The sequence below is a fragment of the Phyllopteryx taeniolatus genome, chromosome 17, assembly GCF_024500385.1.
Source record: "Phyllopteryx taeniolatus isolate TA_2022b chromosome 17, UOR_Ptae_1.2, whole genome shotgun sequence".
Classification (NCBI taxonomy): Eukaryota; Metazoa; Chordata; class Actinopteri; order Syngnathiformes; family Syngnathidae; genus Phyllopteryx; species Phyllopteryx taeniolatus.
In genome coordinates this window covers 10250948-10276157 of record NC_084518.1, presented here as the reverse complement: position 1 = coordinate 10276157, position 25210 = coordinate 10250948, and the positions used below count along the sequence as shown (strand labels likewise).

The 25210-nt window shown below is 44.9% G+C and overlaps 1 protein-coding gene across 2 annotated transcripts in view; it reads left to right on the top strand.

Annotated features, from left to right (window-relative positions):
• Window positions 1-233: 233 nt before the first annotated feature.
• LOC133467448 (voltage-gated potassium channel subunit beta-2-like) overlaps window positions 234-25210 on the top strand; it is a 45035-nt gene continuing 20058 nt past the window's right edge. Inside the window, exons 1-2 of one of the 2 annotated variants that reach the window (XM_061752332.1) lie at window positions 234-352; window positions 424-906. In XM_061752332.1, coding sequence (XP_061608316.1) covers window positions 605-906 — 302 coding nt within the window. In that variant the 5' untranslated portion in view covers window positions 234-352; window positions 424-604. Of the gene's footprint in view, window positions 353-423; window positions 907-5720; window positions 6988-25210 lie in introns of those variants that run through there. The other variant, XM_061752331.1, reaches the window with a different exon arrangement.

Here is a 25210-nt window from a genome sequence, read left to right as displayed (position 1 = left end):
ACCAAAATTTGTTTTTAAAGTACATGTGGATGTATTTTGGTTGACATCGCTCCTCATGTATATCAGCTCATTAACTGTTCCACTTTCATAAAATTGTCTCCTAAGGTGAAGGTCAGAGTGCTGAGCTGCATCAACCTCGCCTCTTCCAGATTACATGACGGCCGCAAGAGTAGAGCTACTTCATCTGTCTGGTAATCTGGACAAATGTAAGCTGGTGGGGTTTGAGCACAAATCCCCCAGTGTCCCTCCTTTGCGAAATCAAGAGAGAAAGATGCGGATTGCTTTTATTCCGATCCATTTTTATTCAAAGAGGCACCTCTCATCAACGGGAGTCATTGTTTGCTGCTGACAGGTGTGTTCTTTGTTTTATTTTAGTCATAGACGCGGCAACGATGCAATCGACTACTTTTTGATGTTTTGCAGGGCCTGTAAGTGCTTCCTTACAGACATTTTGATGCCCGACATCCTCCAATCTTCACACATCTACATCAAGATAGCACCGCCTTGTTGTTTTGTTTCAAACTCACAAGCTGCTTTTGCCTAAAGTAGCTGATACAATTGAGCTAAAGACTGATTTGTTCCAGCATTTTGATTCAGGATAACAATGTTTGCGAGCCGCGGTGGCACTGGAGGAGGCAAGGGAGGGAAGTACTCCGTGGAGGACCTCTATGGCATCAGTAAGAAGCCCAAAGCGTCTTCCTCCTCTGGGAGTATTGTGGCCAAGGCTGGCGGAGCCCGCAGCAGCAAGACCAGCCCAGACCAGAAGACTGAGTCCGAGGCCCTGGCGTCTCACATCCTGGAGGCGGCACACAGGCTGGTGGAGCGTCGTCGACTGGAGCTCTACCTCAGAGAATGTGGCCTCTCGCTGGCTGACTGCGAGGCGGAGCGCTCGGCCATGTCGTACAGGTGAGAAGAACACGAGCGTTGGCTCAAACTACTTTTACCATTAAAACATTTAACCAAAACTCATTCCATACTGCTGCTTGTACATATAACATTATTCCACTGTGCCTCACTGCTACTTGCACTGCATAATTTAGTCTTGTTCAGTAGAGTTTTTGTTATTTATCTTTTTATTCTATTTATATTCTTCATAACACAAACTTGGAGTTGCACCCCAAATTCATTGTATTGGCATTATTCGATGACAATAAAGGCTCTCTACTCAATTCTATATGTAACCGGCAATTTTTTTAACACATGTACATATGTAAACAAGGAGGTGATGCCTACAATGAACACTCACTGTTCACAATATTAGGTACACCTGCACAGTCTAATAAGAAAAAATGCAAGAGCACTATAAAAATTCCTCATAATGCTATGTTTTATTTTTGGAAAATAAGAAAAAAAGAACTAATTCAACAAACAAGAAGAACCCAATTCGATTCAACCTTTGCGGAATACCATGATCTGGATGACAAAGAATCTTAATAGTCATAAAAATAAAACACAACTTTCAGCAAGCACATTGGTATTTTTCATTGATAAAAATTACGGTATCCTATTTGGCAAACAATATGTTTATCACTCGTAGTAGTTTGCACATTGATGTAGAACTGTTTGTTTTAAATTTTGGGTACGTTTACTAGCTACAACAAGGGGAGCAAAACATTAAAATGCTTCATCGTATGATGCAGAGCAGTTATTTGTACTTCATGCATGAGTACCTAATGAAATGGATAACATTTGAATACATTATTAAATGAACACTGTAATATAAATTGGATTCAACTTCTGAGAATCTTTGAGAAAACTCAAAGACTTAAAAATTCCATGTATGGATAGCAATCAATTTAATTACTAGTTATTACTCAAGTTATTATGACTGACTAATGCATGGGTGTTCCATGTTTAAACGGTGATGGGGGGATTGTATTGGAAGGTTGGTGACATCAGACCCCATACAGCACTGACCCAGAAAGACTCATCATGCGTTTGATGATATTTCAAAGCTGAATAAAAGTGTCTTGATGCTTTTTGAGGATCGCTTGTGTTGGAGCCTGCTCCCCCCCAGAGATGGTCTCACGTCACCCTCCCAGTGACAAGCTTGACAAGGTCGGCATCAGCATGGGTGGCGATGGGGCTTGGTATTTGGGTTTAGTCATACTGGGGGTCAGTGATGCATGTTTTGACAGGCAGTTGTTTGTCTCACTGGCTCGCTTACATCTCACTTTAAAGTGCTCAGTGAAGCTATTCTGGGATGAAACGCTGTTGCCTATCTGTTTTTTTTTTGCTTTGTTTTTTTCTTCTTACACAAAATAATAGTTCTACTTGAGGCGGCACAGTGGACGACTGGTTAGAGCGTCAGCCTCACAGTTCTGAGGAGCGGGGTTCAATCCCCGGCCCCGCCTGTGTGGAGTTTGCATGTTCTCCCCATGCCTGCGTGGGTTTTCTCCGGGCACTCCGGTTTCCTCCCACATCCCAAAAACATGCATGAATTGGAGACTTTAAATTGCCCCTAGGTGTGCATGTCAGTGCGAATGGTTGTTTGTTTGTATGTGCCCTGCGATTGGCTGGCAACCAGTTCAGGGTGTATCCCGCCTCCTCCCCGATGATAGCTGGGATAGGCTCCAGCGCGCCCGCGACCCTAGTGAGGAGAAGCAGCTCATAAAATGGATGGATGGATGGATGGATGTTGGAATGAGGGGGCCTTTTGATATTAACACATTCACCACAGTCATGAAATTCATCCATCCATCCATTTTCCGAGCTGCTTATCCTCACAAGGGTTGTGGGAGTGCTAGAGCCTGGCTATCATCGGGCAGGAGGCGGGCTACACCCTGAACCGGTTGCCAGCCGATCGCAGGGCACATACAATCAAACAACCATCCGCACTCACATTCACACCTACGGGCCATTTAGAGTCTTCAATTAACCTACCATGCATGTTTTTGGGATGTGGGAGGAAACCGGATAGCCGCAGAAAACCCACGCAGGCACGGGGAGAACATGCAAACTGCACACAGGCGGGGCCGGGGATTGAACCCTAGTCCTCAGCACTGTGTGGCAGACGCTCTAACCAGTAATTCACCATGCCACCATGAAATTCATAATTTTATTATATTTTGTATTGAAATAATCTGCACATTTGCATTTAAACATGCATTAGATTTCCATATCCTGCCACCTAATAAGTATTATAATTGTTTTTCATTTTTTATATTATAACAATATGTCTTGCAAAGGGCGGCATGGTGGGTGACTGATTAGCACAACTGCCTCACAGTTCTGAGGACCGGGGTTCAAATCCCGGCCCCGCCTGGGTGGAGTTTGCATTTTCTCCCCGTGCCTTCGTGGGTTTTCTCCGAGTACTCTGGTTTCCTCCCACTTCCCAAAAACATGGAGGGTAGGTTAATTGAAAACTCTAAATTGCCCGTAGGTATGAATGTGTGTGCGAATGGTTGTTTGTTTATATGTGCCCTGCGATTGGCTGGCGACCAGTTCAGGGTGTACCCCACCTCTCACCCGGAAATAGCTGGGATAGGCTCCAGCACACCCGCGACCCTAGTGAGGATAAGCGGAACGGAAGATGAATGAATGAATGTCTTGCAAATAGCAGTGTTGTCACACATTTGGTGTATAAAGACGTAAAAAACATGATGACAGAACATATTTCCCTTACTTAGATTTAATAAAATATAGTCCCCAGGGCACTGAATTAAATGCTGAAACTGTACATAATCTTATAGGGGCATCAACTTTTTTTTTTTTTTTTTAATCCATTACAGTCCATTTTTATTTAATGTTTAAGTACAATACATTTGCATTTAAATATTTAGAAATGTCTGTTTTTAAACATTTGGTTAAAATTTTTACTTAACTTTTATATGCAATACATTTGAATTGAATCATTATTTAAGGACAGTTTTCCTATATTTTAGTGCAGTGTTCATGTTTAAACTGGGCATAGTGTTAAGATGCCTAACAAAAATGTTAAATATACCTTTTACGAATAAAACTTCTGCCTTGTTTTGGGTGAACACTTGGGCCTACTATGCTACTGTATTTTAAATGTTGGTCATTATGGTAGTATTTGGGCCAAGTAATTTTTGAGGTGGTACTTGATGTAAAGATTTTGAGAACCACAGCCCCATGGTCACAGTTTACCTTGTACTGCTATTTAAATTAAATTGGTTGTTTTTATGTTATGTTAGGATTCAGTCATTGACGACAACATTGCGTAATCCTGCTCAATCAAAGTACCTCCACTACCGTATATCCAAAAGACAGCAATGTTCAATTTTGATTAATTAAGGTGTTAAAAAATACCCCCTACATGTCTGACGTCTTCCATCCAATCAGCCTGTGTGGAGTTTGCATGTTCTCTCCGTGCCTGCGTGGGTTTTCTCCGGGTACTCCGGTTTCCTCCCACATCCCAAAAAAAACATGCATGATAGGTTAATTGAAAACTCTAAATTGCCCGTAGGTGTGAATGTGAGTGCGAATGGTTGTTTGTATGTACCCTGCGATTGACTGGCAACCAGTTCAGGGTGTACCCCGCCTCCTGCCCGATGTTAGCTGGGATAGGCTCCAGCACGCCCGCGACCCTAGTGAGGAGAAGCAGCTCAGAAAATGGATGGATGGGTTTCTTTTTAATCAGCGAAGACTGTCGCTAGGTGGCAGCATTATCTTGGCTCCTCTACAACTGTACAATTTTGTCGCTTAACCATGAATTGTATTTAAAATAATCCACAATGACAGTATAAATTGAATATAATAGATACAGTAGCGATATTTGGGATGTGTTTGTCTATAATTTTGGAAACGTTAGCGTTTCACTGGTGATAAATGAATTCAGTGTTCAATTTCATGTGGAATGTGGAAGGGATTCTCAGGATTCTTTATTCCAACCTAAGTCAAAGGAAGCTGTTGGCAGAGGTCATGGAAATTTCTTCAAAACGGAATAATAAAATGTTATTAATACAGAAAGCATGACGCATGTGTATGATATATAATATATAGCTCAATCACTTCATTAAGCTCATTTTTGAAGAAACATACGTCTACATGAGTGCCGAAGTTTAAATTTGATGAGTAACATGTGATGGTGGTGAACATACCCACCAACATGTAGCACTCTTGAGATGTCTGGCGGCACCTTCAGTGGTTTCACCTAATATATTTTTTGACATAATTCTAGTGGAAAGTTACCAGCTCAACACAAGTTCCACTTTGCTGCCATGCAATCTGCTCTAGTACTGCAGAAGGCTCCAAAGCAAGGTTCCGTTTGACATAAGGATAAACTGGCAGAAAATGATGAATGTGGGCAATTTTATTTGCAGGCAGGGATGCTTTTTTGTTGTTGTCTGCAGATTGTGAACACATTCATGTAGCCTATACCAGCAACATGACTCATCATTTTCAACGTGATGTGTGTTGTGATGATGTGGGAGACTCATACCGAGAGATGATGGTACAGATGTTGCAGTAGAATTGTGATGGCTGCTCATTCAGATAAATGGGTGTGGTGGAGGAGATGCAGAGCTGCAGAAATGCCTGCACGTCTAAACAGCTTAACGTGTGATGGGGAAATGCATTGGCACAAATCATTATGCGATAGATGGTTATAATTTATTTCCAATTCACCCACAAGGCAACATTGCATAAGAAGAACACACATGATGTGAGGAAATTTGTTCACCCGTGTGATGAATGAGAGTGCAATAGGGAAAGAGAGAGAGAGTGGAGAGTGAGAGACGGGAGAGACGGGCGAGAGGGAGAGAGAGAGAGAGCGAGAGAGAGAGAGAGGTTGCGCGGTGTGTCATGAATATTTTTGGGGAGCTTCTGGGACCCCCCCTCCCAAAAAAATAAAATAAATCAATTTAAAAAGAATGATGAAGGACTGATGCTCACTGTGGGCTTTTGCAGCTGATTTGCGGCTCCACAATGCTCAGCGCGTTTTGCTCCGTGCCATTCTGTGCGAGAGGAAGAGCCGCGCACGGCTTGCACAGCTGCTGCCGGCATGTTTGCCGCTCCGCACACTGAAGAAGGTAATCTGAACAATTTGGGCAATTTGATGTCGTTTTCATCTATCGTCTCCTCTGTTTTCCCTCGCATCGAACTGACATGATGCGCATGATGATGATGATGGACTGATTTTTTTTTAAATGTAAGACCGTGTTTTCCCACCTTGCAACGAAAAGAAGAATACGAGGGAAATGCTGAATTTCGACGCCAAGTGTGAAGATGTGTGTGTCATTGCTGCGGCATGCCGGCAAGCTCTCTGGCTCAAGGTGGGAACAACTCACCTCAGCTGAAGAGGAGACACGAGCTCCGGGAGCCTGTGTGCATGTTTGTGGGCCCCTTTACTGAGGTCTCCCTAAAGAACACCCCCCAAAATCTGCAAGCAAGCTTCCTAGTGTTTTTTTTCTTTTCCTAAAGTGGACTGCAGTCCTGATGCATCTTGAGAGCGCGAGAACTCAGAGAACCTGCTGCCAGGTTGGCATCAGCAGACAGGAGACGGAGCAGACAGCAGCTCTGCATGTGTCATGTTAGAGGCAGGACACTTGCCTGCACCCCCTGCCCCTGGAACTCTCAGTCAAAATCTTTAACCTGGGCCCACCGGAGAGATACGAGCAGCGCTACTGATTCAATTAGACATTTGTGAAGTCAAAGGTTCGAATCCCAAAGTCAGCCCCCAGAAACCAGGGTCAGGATGCAGGTGTCCTTTGCCTGCACCGAACACAACCTCAAGAGTCGCAGCGAGGACCGACTTTGTGGCCTTCGCACCGCTCCGCCCCCAGGAGGCAGCAGCGGAGGAGTAGGAGGAGGTGGCGGTGGTGGAGGAGGTGGTGGCAGCGGAGGTGGTAGTGGCGGAGGAGCGGGTGGAGGAGGCGGCGGAGGAGGGAGCGGACAAGAGCGCAATGGCAACTACATGTCCCAAGGCTCGGTCAAGGCCAGGGAGGGCCCCGGGTCGCGCCAGACCCCTCAGGGCCACGCGCACATGAAGGAGGCCATCGGGCGCCACACTAGTATGAAGTACAGGTGAGTGTGCTACAGGTGGAGGATACATGGGGCTGAAACATACTTTCAGTTTGATCAGCATGTCCTTTTGACCTCCACATAACCAACAAGTTGAGCCATATCCGACATGTTACATTCACAATACAGTGGTGCCTTGATATATGAGTAACCCGACTTAAGAGTTGTTCAAGACACGAGCCGGGCGTCATCCGGCCGATTTTCTGCTTTAACTTGTGAGTATGAACTCTATGGTGACAGTGAACTCAACTCACTTCGCAATAAACATCCATCCATCCATCCATCCATTTTCTGAGCCGCTTCTCCTCACTAGGGTCGGGGGCGTGCTGGAGCCTATCCCAGCTGTCATCGGGCAGGAGGCGGGGTACACCCTGAACTGGTTGCCAGCCAATCGCAGGGCACATTTAAAAAAACAACCACTCACACTCACATTCACACCTACGGCCAATTTAGAGTTGTCAATCAACCTAGCATGCATGTTTTTGGGATGTGGTAGGAAACCGGAGTGCCCCGAGAAAACCCACGCAGGCACAGGGAGAACATTCAAACTCCACACAGGCGGGGCCGGGGATTGAACCCCGCTCCTCAGAACTGTGAGGCAGACGCTCTAACCAGTCATTCACTGTGCTGCACAATAAACATCACTTATAATGTAATATTCTTTTTTTCATGTTTCACAAATAGTGAAACATGAAACATTAAACAAAGAATATTACATGTTGTGTATCTAAAACAATCAAACAACTGCCTATAAAAAAGGCCCTGCAAGCTTAATGCTAACATAAAATGGATAACGGTATTGAGATGCTAACGTAGTAGTTTAGAACTCTTTAAGCAACAGATTTGAACACAAAGGGTGGAGCGAAACAAACAATATCACAATACTCACAGGAATACATTCTTTATCCTCTGTGAATAAAAGACCAATATCATTTGAGCTTATTGAGTCTCTAAAAATAGAGACAATAGGCCTCATTCACTACTAAACGTGTAGAAATGTTCTCACTATGCACCCAAGTTGAGCATACAGTATAAGCAAAATCACTGTAAGATTCATGACACCTGCGTACCGGCCAGTTCTCTTCGCACTGTGCATAAGTTAGTGAAATTGAATTCACTCTAAAAAACAGACTTGTGCCTGCGAGCTGCACTCTGCATAAACCACGCCCCTATTTCCCTATAAACGGTGTCCCCCTGATGCATCTCAGCCAATGCGTGGAGGTTTAAAGTCACAAGAGATTAGAAAAAATAAGTCATGAGATGTCTCCAAAACTTTAATAACGTTCTTAATCTTTATCCTATTTTCAGAAAGTTTGAATCATTGGAAAGCTTGCTAAACACAAAAAACAACTACATAAAATAATCATGTGTGATATTTGTTATCTAATTCTCAAGTTAAATTTGAGAATGTGGCAATAAACATACATCTGGAATCTATGGGCAATTAGGGGTTGGCGTCCATTACTATTCACTATCAACATCAAGGCTTGGGTGGCATCTGCTTTCCGAACAGATCAGAGAGAGAGAGAAAAAAAATATTATTATCACATCCCACACCACAGGATTGATAATCGCTCGGGATAATTTTTCAGAGACATCTGAGAATCGGGCCTTTGATCTGAAAGTGGAACGAGGCTCAAATTAGTTTGGCATCTTGCAGTTACACGTGACGTCCGAGGCTCGGCCGTCCTCGGTGTTGACCACACACAGCAGGAACTTTGAGTAAATATTGAACACGTTTAACATTTTGGATCGTCAGCCCCAACAATTTTCCAAGCAGCTTAGGGAGAGTAAGAAAATCACTTTGAACGCACATCACGCCACAGGATCATTTGCGTGTACGATGCTTAAGGGGAAGAAAATCGGTTGCCTGTAGACTGGGAGTACAGCATTAATTTTGGGTTGGCTCCACGAGCTTTGTTTGCAGCAAGCGGTACTAAACACATTTTGTTTCGTTTGTATTTGTAAAGGGTTCTACAATATCAAACTCACACGTTTCAATAAATGTAACCCTTTCATTGAGTTACCAAGGTGTTTTTTGGACACAGTGGTTTGCTGACATACAGATGGCCAAAAAAAAGCCAAAAACATTTTTCTTGATATTTCAACCTTGGCAGAGGTGTGCACTTTGTATTGAAGTGTAATATCAATCATCATGTATGCGTTTACACTTGATTTATCATTGTTTTTATTGTGCCTTTTCCATTGAAGACTTGGAAGATTGGCTGCAATAGCCTTAGGTGTTAGGGGTTACAGCACCACCTGTTGCTTTGAAAGTGCCCTTGACAAACTGTGAATGCATTTTAATGTGGATGGATTGTGAGGAAAATTGTAGTTTTTATTCATCTTTATGCAGGAGCATGATCTCTATGCTGGAAGGTGACATTGAGGTCACCAACAAACAATGTGGAACATATTGTACAGGTTGTCTACATGTGCGTGTAGCTCAGCCCCTGCAGCACTTATGTTATACAGTATGTGTGTAATTAAAAAAGAAATAAAGAAAAAATGTCCTTTAAAGCTCTGTAATTAATCCACAACCAATCATTTCTTTTCTAGATTATTGAAATGTCCACCTCAACGAAATAGTTCTCTCCTAAAATGACCCGCGCCTATCTTGAGGCTTTAAAAAGCTTTTTGTGTGCCCGGAGAGAAAAAAACAAAACAAACATTGCACCACACAACATCATAATGTATGAAAACAGACTAAAATCATCATCTTTTTGGATTGGACCTTGTCGAGTTTTAGCAATGGTATGTGTTTGTACAAAAATAATCCCAGTTGTGTGCACATTTGTATGACGCTTCATCTGTCAGAACATTGGCCGCTACGTCACTGCAGATATCCAATAAGTAGGAGGGGATTCTCATGATCGGTTCCCCTGTTAATCAGGTTGATTGAATGGCCTCCATCCTTTCCTCAGTCCATTTGTGTTTCATCTATGAGGAGGTTTTAAAAGGGGAATGAAGCACACAATGAAACACAGCCATGCAGCTCTTGGATTATTTTGCCATTCTACACATTATTTACCGGGAAAGTGTCACTAATCGGGAGTGCAGTCGTCAATCCGGCGTATGGCCACCTCCAGTTGCCCATGGCAACACCCCCGGCATTGCTTTTAGTTTATCACTAACACCACAAGCATTGATGTGGTTTATCAGGCCCTAACTGGCCACAAAGATGCTGTGCATTTTTATAGCATAGTGACAGTCATCAAAGCTCAGCTACTATAGGCTTTGTGCTGCTGACTTTGTGTAGCTGTGTTTAACACAATTAAGGACTGATACAGATGGCACCTGTCATTACTGCTGTTTGCTCATGTTTGCTAATCCACACAGGCCGCCTCATTAACCTGAGTAGCGCTCAGCGACAGTGACACCTACTGCATGCTGACATCCCCTGCTGGAATTGCGTTGAATTTCTTGATCAATCGTTTCTTGAAACTAGGCATGGGCTGGTACCAAATTAGGTGGGTAAGATAACCGTGAGCAAAAATATTGCAGTTTCATGGTAGGCTATGACGATATTGCAATTACAGCTCTAAAAGACATTATTTTGAAATGTTTGGGGAAATAACGTTTTTCCACTGAACGCGCTCCGTAGGTACATTAGTAAATGTCAATATAAAATAAACTGAATTTTTCTAAAGAAAATTAAAGTGTAGTAAAACAGTAAAAGTTCTTATCAGAAAATGAGTAGCTACTTCTGTGCTTTGTAAACTAATGTCAGAAGGGAAACGAACTAATGTTACCCAAGCTAGTGAGCTAGTTAGCTGGTTATCCGCCTTGGTAGGGATTCTATAGTCTTTATTTCACCAATTGTAGACGTTCGTAGCTGGTAGCGAACATATTATATATTAATATTAATATATTAAATATATATATTAATATTTCATATTAAATGTTGAACCTTGGAAAGTCATGCCAGTTAGGCTGTTTTGGTCAATTTACACATTTAAATTTGCAGTTGAAGCTCTGCCCTATATTAAATACAAAAAAAATACAAAGACCACCATATCACAAAGTTTTACCGAAACCTGACTGTTTTGGCAGAATCTTGCTAGAAGCGCATACGGACAAATAACCACCAAATCCAAATCCACCAAAATGTTAAATCTACACTCCAAAAAACAATTGGCTAAGAAGTCAAGTGTGAAGGATTCTTTTTTACTTTACTTTTTTTTTACTTAACTGATAACAACTCATAACATTGCACATTAGTTTTCGATTGATTGGAGTTTAGCATACTTTCTTCACAAATTATTGTAAAAGGAGGCTCTTAAAATAACTACTTAACTGTATCATGAACGTGTGTAAAAGAATAAGCTTTAAATATTATAGCACAATAGATATAAACCCAAAAGAAATAAACTGTTTAATAATTTATAAGCATTTTTATTATTAAGTCCATCCAAAATATCACAGCAACAAGGATCTTTAGACCTGTAAAGGTGTAAGCCTGCTAAGATTATTTCAAATGAGCTATCTTGTAGCCAGTTGCTCACATCTCATTATGAACTTGGAAAATGTTACTTAGAATAGCTCTCTCTCACTCGAAGAAACAGTAGCATACAAAGTCAGTGTATAGCTGTTGTATATGTACATATATGTACATGTAATATGGATGAATTATTGTTATGATGGAGAAATGAATGGTTGTGACGTGACTGGGTCAGTCCACTCGAGCATGAAATGTGCAGGAAACGCTTGGAGTGGTTGACCACCAGCGGCATTGTGGCAATAATGCACCAGAGCGCCACCTAGCAGGATGAAACGAGACCTCCTGAGCGCCACTCATTAGTCGATTGGGCGTTCCCATGGAAAGCAGGCCCTTACTTTTTTTTTAGGGGGAAGAAACAACAAGGGGGGAAGAAGGTCAAACTTATTTCCAGCACAGCTTTACTAGCCACTATTGGACATTAAAAGTCCACTGAGCTTCAGGATCAGTGGAATGAGTCTTCATCTCTTTTGGCAACAGCGGCAACATTTTATTGGCCAAAACGCTCCATTGTGTATTCTACTTTTGTTTCCATGGCTGGAATAAATTGAAAAACAGAGACGTTCCTATGAATTTTTCCACAGATTTGGCCATAGCTCACGTTGTCCTCAGCCTTGCTTTCAGCAACTCTGTTCCGTAGTGTGCACGAGAGCTCCAACGCAACTTCTCAAAGTCAACATCGTGTTAGAATTCACGTTTTCCGAAGTCCAATGTGATCTCGAGCACTCAATAGGCTTTCCGTGGTTAGACAGAGTAGTGCATTACCATCAATTAGCATTGTGATGATGTGAGTGCGCTGACATCCAGTCTGCTGTTCTCTCAGAGTGCACTTCAACTGTGCATTTTTAAACGCCTCAACCCTCAGCAGCCCATGAACAAATCATCGAACCTCAACAGCCTTGTCAGGTTTTGCACATACAGTATGTTCCCCTCTTCATGCCCTGACCTACCGAATGACCTTCATTACCCTCCTTGAGGACGCCGTCACTTCACCACTTCAGTTTGTTAATATGACCTCGACTAGTGTTTCCCAAACTTTAATGACCCATGACACATACAATGGAGCCTTCAACACTCGTATCTGAAATCATCTTTCCCCATTGAATGAATGTAAATGCAATTCATCCGTTCCAGCAACCCCCAAAAAAACAACCAAAATGTGTTTTTTAAACATTTTTCATGAGGAAAATTGCATTCAACAGTGTTGTATAAAAACACACAATAATACCATTTGCTCTCCACATAACCTGCAAACAGGGAAAATGCATGCACAAAACACGACTGTACCTAATCTTTTGTCCTTCCTTTTTTTTCCTGTGGGGTTTATTGGCGATTGGCCAACTGGCTTAATGGTGAATTAACGCCACCAACTGATATTGTCCTTCCACTGCAAGGAAACCAATGTGAATTGATGGTGGCCGGATGTTGTGAAGTTTGCTGCCGTCATCTAGCAGTGCATGAAGTGCATTTGTATCTCAGATCGTTGCTCGTATCGCAAGACAAAAAAAAATAAAAAATCGGCCAAGCAACGGCTCATATCTTGAAAAACTCGTACGTCAAGGCAACACTGTATTTTACGTTTAAAAAAAATCTCGGTACATCACCAAACAAAAATGTTTCAAAAAGTGGATACACAGGTTAATTATGTACCTTATGGCAATTGCTCTGCTTGTCACTATATGTCACTGGCATAGGTAGTTGAACAAAGAAAAGAGTAAATAAATAATTTACGGACCAGTTATGTGAAATTGGATAATTTCTTACAGCACACTTCAAATCGCTACAAAAGAAAAGTACAACCCCAATTCCATCTGGACTTTTATGGATGCAAAGTTCAAAAGCCAGCATCTGTGATGGTATGGGGCTGTGTTAGTGCCAATCGCATGGGTAACCTACACATCTGTGAAGGCACCATTAATGCTGAAAGGTATATACAGGTTTTGGAGAAACATATGCTGCCATCCAAGCAAAAAAATTTTCTTGGACGCCCCTGCTTATTTCAGCAAGACAATGCCAAACCACATTCTGCACGTTACAACAGCGTGGCTTCGTAATAAAAGAGTGCGGGTACTAGACTGGCCTGCCTGCCGTCCAGACCTGTCTCCCATTGAAAATGTGTGGCGCATTATGAAGCGTAAAATACGACAACGGAGACCCCAGACTTTTGAACAGCTGAAGCTACACATCAAGCAAGAATGGGAAAGAATTCCACCCACAAACCGTCAACAATTAGTGTCCTCAGTTCCCAAACGTTTATTGAATGTTGTTAAAAGAAAAGGTGATGTAACACAGTGGTAAACATGACCCTGTCCCAGCTTTTTTGGAACGTGTTGCAGCCATAAAATTCTAAGTTAATGATTATTTGCTAAAAACAATCAAGTTTACCAGTTTGAACATTAAACATCTTGTCTTTGTAGTGTATTCAATTAAATATAGGTTGAACATGATTTACAAATCATTGTATTCTGTTTTTATTTATGTTTAACACAACGTCCCAACTTCATTGGAATTGGGGTTGTACTTTCTTTTACTGAATGATAGGTATTGTTTGAATCCAATCAATGTACTCTAACGTACTAAACTTTTCAACTGATTTTCAGCTGACTAGATGATATAGGGCAGCACGGTAGAGACTGGTTAGAGCGTCTGCCTCGCAGTTCTGAGGACTGGGGTTCAAATCCCGACCCCGCCTGTGTGCAGTTTGCATGTTCTCCCCGTGCCGGCGTGGGTTTTCTCCGGGCTCTCCGGTTTCCTCCCACACCCCAAAAACATGCATGGTAGGTTAATTGAAGACTCTAAAATTGCCCTTAGGTGTGAATGTGAGTGTGAATGGTTGTTTGTTTATGTGTGCCCTACGATTGGCTGGCAACCAGTTCAGGGTGTACCCCGCCTCCTGCCCGAAGATAGCTGGGATAGGCTTCAGCACTTCCGCGACCCTTGTGATGATATGCAGCTCAGAAAATTGATGGATGAATAGACATTAAAGCAAAAGGTTTTGTTCATATTCTTGTTACTGCTCACATACTTGTGGCAAGGATGAGTTGAAGTTCAAGACATCAATCACTGCTGCCCCATAGAACAATGAAATAATTTGTATCTGCCAAAGATGCCCACTATGATGTTTGGACAGTAAATTAGGGGCTGATGCTGTTTTGCCCCTGAACAAAGAGAGCAGTGACAGGGAGTCAGCCATTAAAAGGAAATTAATGGACTTCAGGCCTCTCCCAACTAACTTCAGGAAAAAGACAGACGACACCCTACGCTGAGTCAATCCCAGGGCATAATACAAAAACAGCTAATTGAAAATTATGTGATTTAGTGGTTAGGACATCTGCCTCACAGTTCTGAGGTTCGGGGTTTGAATCCGACTTGACTCCGGACTTCCTGTGTGGAGTTTGCGCTGTTCTTCCTGTGATTGTTCTAAATTGTCCACATTGTGTGCCCTGCGATTGGCTGATGACCAGGCTAAGGTGTACCCGGCCTCTTGCCAAACTTAACCTGGATAGGCGCCAGCTCATCTTCAACCCTAATCAGGACAAGTGCTATAGAAAATGGATGAATGGATAAAATATTAGCATAGTTTTTGTCAGCTTGTTGCTGTGACAGTGAGTTGCTCAGCTCTGATGCTTTCCATCAGACAGAAATGCATCAGCTGACATCCTAATGGGCCTAAACATGTGGACAACTGCATTCAATCATGTTAAATTCCTTGAGCTGTCCAGGTCTATGAGGTATAGTATTTATGAGCCAGCCAGTCGGGGAAAGTGTGCTGTCATTCAAATATTCCGCTTCATAGCTCATTGTCCAGACATACAGTAGAGCAAGTTGGCAGGTGGCACTGACCTTCCCCCCTCCTTGAGCTGTCACCTTATCATGGTGGAGGGGTTTGTGTGTCCCAATGATCCTAGGAGCTAAGTTGTCTGGGGCTTTATGCCCCTGGCAGGGTCGCCCATGGCAAACAGGTCCGACTTGACGGACCAGAAAAAGCACAGCTCCAAAAACCCCTATGATGACAAACAATTCAGGAAGACGTTTTCCCTTGCCCGGACGCGGGTCACCGGGGCCCCCCTCTGGAGCCAGGCCTGTAGGTTGGGCTCAAAGGCGAGCGCCTGGTGGCCGGGACTGCACCTATGGAGCCCGGCCGGGCCTGCCCGAAAGGGTAACGTGGGTCCCCCTTCCCATGGGCTCACCGCCTGTGGGAGGGGCCATAGGGGTTGGGTGAAGTGTGAGCTGGGTGGTGGCCGAAGGCAGGGACGTTGGCTACAGAAGCTGGCTCCGGAATGGAATGTCACCTCTCTGGCAGGGAAGGAACCCGAACTGGTGTGTGAGGTCGAGAAGTTCCGACTAGATATAGTCGGCCACGCCTCCACACACAGCTTGGGCTCTGGTACCAGTCCTCTCGAGAGGGGTTGGACTCTTTTTCACTCTGGAGTTGCCCACGGTGAGAGGCGCTGAGCAGGTGTGGGTATACTTATTGCCCCTTGACTGGGCGCCTGTACATTGGGGTTCACCCTGGTGGATGGGAGGGTAGCCTCCCTCCGCCTTCGGGTGTGGGGATGGGTCCTGACTGTTGTTTGTACCTATGCACCAAACAGCAGTTCAGAGTACCCACCCTTTTTGGAGTCCTTGGAAGGGGTGCTGGAGAGCGTTCCCGCTGGGGACTCCATCGTTCTGCTGAGGGACTTCAATGCTCACGTGGGCAATGACAGTGAGACCTGGAAGGGCGAAATTGGGAGGAACGGCCTCCCCGATCAGGACCCGAGCGGTGTTCTGTTATTGGACTTCCAAGATGGCGCCTACCAGTGTGGTCGCCTCTGTAACGCGCTCTCTAGTACTGTTTTTGTTTTTGTGTTTTTCGTCCGTCTTTGGAGACCTTACACGACTCACTTACACAAGGGGAGACCTGCTAACCATTAAGGAGGCTACTCCGGACTTTCTGTCACCAACTTTCGCAAATCCGCTCAGTTCTTTCCCCGAGTTACTCACCGGAGCGGCGTCCGCGGTTTTCGGCGCATGGAGACGGAAGCGGCGCCACAGAGGGAAACGGGCCGGCATTCAGGTGAAACTCCGCAAGAGAGGACACAGATTGGGGTTCCCGTCGATCCACCTCGCGAATGTACGCTCCCTACCCAACAAAATGGACGAGCTTCATCTTCTGTTAAAGACCAGTAAAGACTTTGGACGTTCCGCGGCCGTGTGCTTCACGGAGACCTGGCTTTGCGACGCTGTACCCGATGGCGGCGTCATGCTTCCCGGCTTCCACATTCATCGAGCGGACCGCGACATGGAATCATCGGGGAAAACAAAGGGCGGCAGGATATGCCTCTATATCAACGAAAAATGGTGTACGGACGTCACGGTGCTCAGCACACACTGCAGCCCGCATTTGAAGTCACTATTTTTAAACTGTAAACCATTCTACTCGCCACGTGAGTTCACATCATTCATACTGGCTGGCGCGTACATACCGCCTCAAGCTAACACGAACGCTGCACTGCTAACGCGCGCCGAACAAGTCAACGAAATTGAAAAAAAAACACCCGGACTCACTCCTCATTATTCTCGGGGACTTTAACAAAGCTAAACTCAACCACGAACTCCCTAAACACAAGCAGCACATCGACTGTCCTACCAGGGAAAATAATACTTTAGACCACTGCTACACTACGGTAAAAAACGCATACACTGCTTAATTCACTTAATACCGACGTACAGGCAAGAACTTAAATGCGCGAAGCCTACAGTGAAAACAGTGAAAAAGTGGACCAATGAAGCCAAGATGGAACTTCAAAGCTGTTTCGACTGTACAGACTGGAGTGTCTTTGAAAATTCAGCTGGCAGCCTGGATGATATACGGACACTGTCACATCCTATATCAGTTTCTGTGAAGAGGTTTGTGCACCAACAAAATCATTTCGCACATTCAACAACAACAAGCCGTGGTTCACTGTTAAACTTAAGCAGCTTCGCCAAGCTAAGGAGGACGCATATCAGAGCGGGGACAGGGCCCTGTATAATCGAGCTAGAAACCAGCTGACTAAAGAAATTAACATTGCAAAGAGGAACTATGCAGCAAAGTTGGAAAATCAGTTTAGCGCAAACGACTCTAAATCAGTCTGGCATGCACCTCTGACTTCTGCGTTAACCATCCATGAACAGGATCTGAGACGCATCTTCAAACAACAAAAGATTAACAAAGCGGCAGGCCCGGACCATGTGTCCCCATCCTGCCTCAAAGTCTGCGCAGACCAGCTCGCTCCAGTCTTCACTCAGATCTTCAATAGATCTCTGGAAATGTGCGAAGTTCCATCCTGTTTCAAACGCTCCACCATCATTCCAGTCCCCAAGAAACCTGCAATCTCGGGTCTGAATGACTACAGGCCTGTCGCTTTGACATCTGTGGTCATGAAGTCCTTTGAAAGTCTCGTGCTGGACCACCTCAAGAGTGTCACAGGTCCCCTGCTGGACCCCCTGCAGTTTGCCTACCAAGCGAACAGGTCTGCGGATGATGCAGTCAACATGGGACTGCACTTCATCCATGAACACCTCGACAGTGCAGGGACCTACGCGAGGATCCTGTTCGTGGACTTCAGCTCAGCGTTCAACACCATCATCCCTGAACTCCTTTCATCCAAGCTTCTCCAGCTCAGCGTCTCACCTGCCATCTGCCAGTGGATTTACAGCTTTCTAACGGGCAGAACACAGCAGGTCAGGCTGGGGGAGGCCACCTCATCCACACGCAGCATCAGCACTGGGGCGCCCCAAGGTTGTGTCCTCTCTCCGCTGCTCTTCTCTCTCTACACGAACGACTGCACCTCAGCGAACCCGACTGTCAAACTCCTGAAGTTTGCAGATGACACCACTGTCATCGGCCTCATAAAGGACGGTGACGACTCTGCATATCGACAGGAAGCGGAGCGGCTGGAGCTGTGGTGCGGCCGACACAACCTAGAGCTGAACACGCTCAAGACTGTAGAGATGATCGTGGACTTCAGGAGGCATCCTTCGCCACAGCTGCCCCTCACGTTGTCCAGCTGCCTTGTGTCAAATGTCGAGACCTTCAGGTTCCTGGGAATTACAGTCTCTCAAGACCTGAAGTGGGCGACCAACATCAACTCCGTCCTCAAAAAGGCCCAGCAGAGGATGTACTTCCTGCTACAAAAAAGGACAAACTCAGACTGCAACGGACAATCAAAACTGCTGAAAGGATTGTCGGTACCCCCCTACCCACCCTTGAGGACTTGCACGCTGCCAGAACTAAGACAAGGGAGTGCAAAATCCTCTCGGACCCTCCCCACCCTGGTCACCAGCTCTTCCAGCTCCTTCCCTCAGGTAGGCGCTACCGATCAATGCAAACTAGAACTAGTAGACATTCCAACAGTTTCTTCCCTCTTGCGATCAACTTCTTAAACACCTAACCTATAATTCCATTACAACAAGCTGGCAATTTTTTGACTTGAGTTCGTTGTCACATTTCTGTGGGGCCAATTATGTATTACTCGTGCACTCACTGTAGTTGTCTTGCCATGCTGCACTATTTGCATATACTGGCCACTCATGCCAGAGAAGCATCTGCTCCATTTGCACACTGATTGAGGAGTATCTGTAACATTTGCACAACCAACATTGTCCCAGATTATCGCTCTACTCGTCACTTTAAACCGCATACACTCCTTGAAGTCTCAGCGCCCTTTGCACAATGGTCATTGCACCGGACTATTGCAATATTAGTCATTCGAACTGCTCTAAGTGCTAGAGGACTCTGCATCTTTTTGCACAATTGTTTTTTGTCAATGTCTTTATGTCTCCAAAGTGTTCTGTAAATTGACTGTCTGTTGTACTAGAGCGGCTCCAACTACCGGAGACAAATTCCTTGTGTGTTTTGGACATACTTGGCAAATAAAGATGATTCTGATTCTGATTCTGATTCTGTGCTCATCATGGATTGTCCATAACAAACACCATGTTCAAGCATAAGGGTGTCCACATGTGCACTTGATACCAGGACACCCTAGGTCGCAGTTCGATGATCGACTTTGTGTTCGTGCCATCGGACTTGCGGCCGCATGTCTTGGACACTCGGGTGAAGAGAGGGACGGAGCTGTCAACTGATCACCACCTGGTGGTGAGATGGCTCCGATGGTGGGGGAAGATTCCGGTCCGACCTAGCAGGCGTCTGCCAGAATCCCCTGTCAGAAGGAGTTTCTCCGGCAGAACTTCACCCACGTCTCGGGGGAGGCGGGGGACATTGAGTCTGAGTGGACCATGTTCTGCGCCTCTATTGCCGAGGCGGCCGACCGGAGCTGTGGCCGTAAGGTAGTCGGTGCCTGTCGTGGCGGCAATCCCCGAACCCGTTGGTGTACACCAACGCTGAGGGATGCCATCAAGCTGAAGAAGGAGTCCTATCGGGCCTTTTTGGCCTGTGGGACTCCTGAGGCAGCTGATGGGTACCGGCTGGCCAAGCGGAATGTAGCTTTGGTGGTCACTGAGGCAAAAACTCGGGCATGGGATGAGTTCGTGAGACCATGGAAAAAAACTTCCGGACGGCTTCGAGGAAATCTGAAATCCATCTGGCATCTCGGGAGGGGAAAGCAGTGCACCACCAACACTGTGTATAGTGGGGAAGGGGCACTGCTGACCTCGACTCGGGATGTTGTGAGTCGGTGGGGAGAATACTTCGAAGACCTCCTCAACTCCACCGACACACCTTCCCATGAGGAAGCAGTGTCTGGGTTCTCTGAGGCAGGCTCTCCTATCTCTGGGGTTGAGGTCACCGAGGTGGTTAAAAAGCTCCTTGGTGGCACGGCCCCAGGGGTGGATGAGATTCGCCCGGAGTTCCGAAAGGCTCTGGATGTTGTAGGGCTGTCCTGGTTGACACACCTCTGCAACATCACATGGACATCGGGGACAGTGCTTCTGGATTGGCAGACTGGGGTGGTGGTCCCCCTTTTTAAAAAGGGGGGCCGGAGGGTGTGTTCCAACTACAGTGGGATCACACTCCTCAGCCTACCTGGTAAGGTCTATTCAGGGGTGCTGGAGAGGAGGGTCCGTCGGGAAGTCAAATCTCAGATTGAGGAGGAGCAGTGTGGTTTTCGTCCTGGTACGGGCTCTTCGGTCCTTGTACGACCGGTGTCAGAGCTTGGTCCGCGTTGCCAGCAGTAAGTCGGACTCGTTTCTGGTGAGGGTTGGACTCCGCCAAGGCTGCCCTTTGTCACCAATTCTGTTCATAACTTTTATGGACAGAATTTCCAGGCGCAGCCGAGGCATAGAGGGGTTCCGGTTTGATGGCCTCAGAATTGCATCTCTGCTTTTTGCAGATGATGTGGTTCTGTTCGCTTCATCAAGCCTAGATCTCCAATTCTCACTGGAGCGGTTCGCAGCTGAGTGTGAAGCGGCCGGGATGAGAATCCGCACCTCCAAATCTGAGACCATGGTCCTCAGTCGGAAAGGGGTTGTGTGCCCTCGTCGGGTCGGGGATGAGATCCTGCCCCAAGTGAAGGAGTTCAAATATCTTGGGGTCTTGTTCATGACTGAGGGAAGAATGGAACGGGAGATCGACAGGCAGATCGGTGCAGTGTCTGCAGTGATGCGGACTTTGTATCGGTCCGTTGTGGTAAAAAAGGAGCTAAGCCAAAAGGCGAAGCCCCCGTTTTACTGTTCTACGTTCCTACCCTCACCTATGGTCACGAGCTGTGGGTAACAAATAACAAGATCCCGGATACAACCGGCCGAAATGAGTTTCCTCCGCAGGGTGTCCGGGCTCTGCCTTAGAGATAGGGTGAGAATCTCAGTCATCCGGGAGGATCTCAGAGTAGAGCCGCTGCTCCTCCACATCGAGAGGAGCCAGATGAGGTGGCTGGGGCATCTGATTCGGATGCCTCCCGAACGCCTCCCTGGTGAGGTGTTCCGGGGACATCCCACCGGGAGGAGACCACGGGGACGAACCAGGACACGCTGGAGAGACTATGTATCTCGGCTGGCCTGGGAACACCTCGGGATCCCCTCGGAAGAGCTGGAGGAAGTGGCTGGGGAGAGGGAAGTCTGGGCTTCCCTGTAAAATTACTACCCCCGTGACCCGACCTTGGTAGAAAATGGATGGATGGATGACACTGACCTTCCCGTATACCTCAACTTATTATGAAGCTGACTCTGGATCAAAATACACATCTTAAAATACCTGTAAAGTGAAAATAAATGCCTTGTAAATTTGACACACAAGCGTTATCAACAACCCTGCCAAATTTGAATGATTAAAAAAAGGCCAACCATGTAAAATGAGGCTTCAAAATCGTCCAAAATCAAGCCGTTCTCTCCGCTCTCAGATGCTTTGGGTGTGTCTGCTGAATGCACTGAAACAACGACCTGGAAAAATAGATGGTACTTTGTCTCCAATAACTTCTTGTTTGTACCGTGAAATTGAAGCCTCCGGTGGCTGGAACATTATGCACCGTGTCACAGCACGGCTTTTCCGCGCTACGACGAGGCACTCATAAGCGACCAGTTTTTTTTCTTCCCCTTGTTTTCCTCCTCCTCTCCGTGACGTACGTGCACCCACGGTCGACAACAAGGCACTCTAAAGTGACTACACCAGCTCAAAGCCCCAGTCCACACGCTGGCTGTTTATTTTTTTCTCCCATCTTCACTCTTCCCTGTTTCTCTGTGTGACATGCGCACAGTCACAGTGGACAAGGAGGTACTTTAAAGCCGCCATGCCAGCAGACTATCCGATGGGAAGATTGATACAGTAGGTAGCTATCTAACTGCACGTCACAATTTAGCCACACCCAATCTCTGAATTCACTTTAAACAACTTTTAATGTCATTCTATGGGGAAAAAAAACTTTGAAACCCATCATTATGTATACCAGAGGAATAAGTGTGCCTTTGCCCATGACTGTGTCTCTTGGGACCTTTCCAACCATCATAAAGTGGTTCACTGCTTTAATATCAAATGGAGCTGCTCCACTTCATTACGTGCATTTTAATAGGAGGGTCATCACCACTAATAAAGCTGCACGAGAGAGACAGACTACGTTTTCCCCATTCAATTCTCTCAGAGCATGTGCACATTTTTTAAAATTAGGACAGACCTACTTTCTTAACAGTTTTAATATACTGCATCTGAATGAAAGATGTTACGTTACACAAAGATTTTATTGTTGAGCATTTATCATAGTTGAGGCGAGAAGTACAACATTGATAACAACTACTTCTGTCACACTTTACCAATTAAGTAAGAAATACTGCAACTAAAAGGCTTCCACCAAAAATATATAGTTCCTAAGAAAATGCATTGGAGTGAGGTCAATGAATGATGGCCAGGGAATAGAATTAATTGAATATATGTAAATAAAAAAGGAATACACAACGGTCTGCAAAACTCAAAATGTGGTCAAAATTGGTCATGCATTCACTCTGCAAGAAGCAATACCTTAGACACAAGCTCAAAAAGGAGAGTTTAAGTAGAAATGTACTTGTAAATGAACAATTTTACCATTCAGCAAGAAATTTCTGCAGCAGTAGAAAGAGAGGTGTTTTGTTAATGAACTTGAAAATTCTGCACAACAGCAACCCTGACTCCAGCTCCTGTTGTCACTCACTAGGCCACACCCCTTAAAGGTACACATCCAACACATAAACACTTCAGTACGTAAAGTAGTTACACTTTATAAATACAGTTTATGTATTTGCATTCTCTTTTCTCATGTTCTATTATGTTTTTATACAATACTTTGCTACTTTATTAAAAACAAAAACTGTGGTGGATTTGGGGGGCTGGAACAGATTAATGGCATTTCAATTAACTTTAACGGGGAAAACTGAATTGTATTTGGTGTATTTTTTTCAAGGTCTAGTATCTTTTCTGCAGTGATGTTTAATAGTACTAAAAAAATTTGTGAAACTGACTGTATACCTGGCGGCACGGTGGACAACTGGTTAGAGCGTCTGCCTCACAGTTCTGAGAACCAGGGTTCAATCCTCGGCCCCGCCTGTGTGGAGTTTGCATGTTCTCCTCGTGCCTGCGTGGGTTTTCTCCGGGCACTGCGGTTTCCTCCCACATCCCAAAAAAAACATGCATGGTAGGTTAATTGAAAACTCTAAATTGCCCGTAGGTGTGAATGTAAGTGTGAATGGTTGTTTGTTTGTATGTACCCTGCGATTGACTGGCAACCAGTTCAGGGTGTACCCCGCCTCCTGCCCGATGATAGCTGGGATAGGCTCCAGCACGCCCGCGACCCTAGTGAGGAGAAGCGGCTCAGAAAATGGATGGATGGGATGGATGACTGTTTACCTCAAATAGTGGCCTCACACAAGGCATGCAAAGTTGTAGCTCTTTGTTATAAAAACAATCAACGATCATGCGAACCATACGAACTGGGTTGAAAAGCAGCTTTTAAAAAGCACTACAACAAGACACACAAAATGCATCGTAGTATAGCAGTATAGCTGTGCAGCTAGTGAAAAAAATTAAATGCACATAACATTGCCAGAGCACTCGGGAATCTCTGCTTGGACTCCACTGTTTATGCAAGTGCATCTATCATAAGTGACGGTGCGGAAACTTAAGTATTGGGAAAAATTAGTTTTGCCTCTAACTGCACTGCATTATTTATAAGAGCCAGGAATAAAAGACACATAAATAGAAACTGCAAATCATCATCACACGGAAGTTCTTCGTCGACCAATCAACTGACTTTAGCATGTCGAGCTACAACCAACACCAGCATTTGAAGCAATAAAGGCAACATCTTAAAAATTCCTTCCTACAAATAATTACCTGGGACTTTGCAGTTGAGTAGATAAACTCACCTATATAAAGCGGCTGAAATAAATATTTAACACGTCAACATTTTCTCACTAAATATATGTCCAAAGGTCCTATTGACATTACATTTTTACCAGATGTTGGGAACAACCCAAATAGTCCATACATACAACGAAAGTAGAACAAATAAGATCAGAAATTAAGTTATGTGTAATAATGTGAAATAACACAGAGAAAAAGTATTGAAAACATAAAGAAAGGGAGGTGCAAAAAGCTGTGGAAAGCCAAGACAACACCTAAAATCTATCAATAATCAAACAGCAATCCAGCCCCTTGTCAGTGTAAATGAATATCAGCGGGTTCAGTCGTAATTGATGGCCTACAAAAAGGTCTCATTGCCAAAGTGTGAGTCAAGACACATCTCATGATGGGTAAGAGCAGAGAGCTTTCTCAAGACCATCGCAAACTAATTGTTGCAAAACATTCCGATGGCATTGGTTTCAGGTGAATATCTAACCTTCTGAATGTTCCAGTGAGCATGGGTGGGGCCATAATACGTCAGTGGAAAGCCAATCATGCCACCATAAATTTGCCTCGATCAGGTGCTCCACACAAGATTTCTGACAGAGGAGTGCAAAGAATAATCAGAAGAGTTGTCCAACAGCCACTGACCACCTGTGGAGAGCTTCAAAAGACCTGGAATTAGCAGGCACTGTTGTCACAAGCAAAACAGTGAGTAATGCACTCCACAGCCATGGCCTGTATGCATGCTCACCACGCAAGACCCCTTTGCTGTAAGAAAAGCATGTCAAAGCTTGTTTAAAGTTTGCTGAACAACATTTGGACAAGCCAGTTAAATACTGGGAGAATATAGTCTGGTCTGATGAGAGGATATTTGAAATCTTTGGATGCCATAATGCACACCACGTTTGGAGGAGAAATGGCACAAAAAACACCATAAC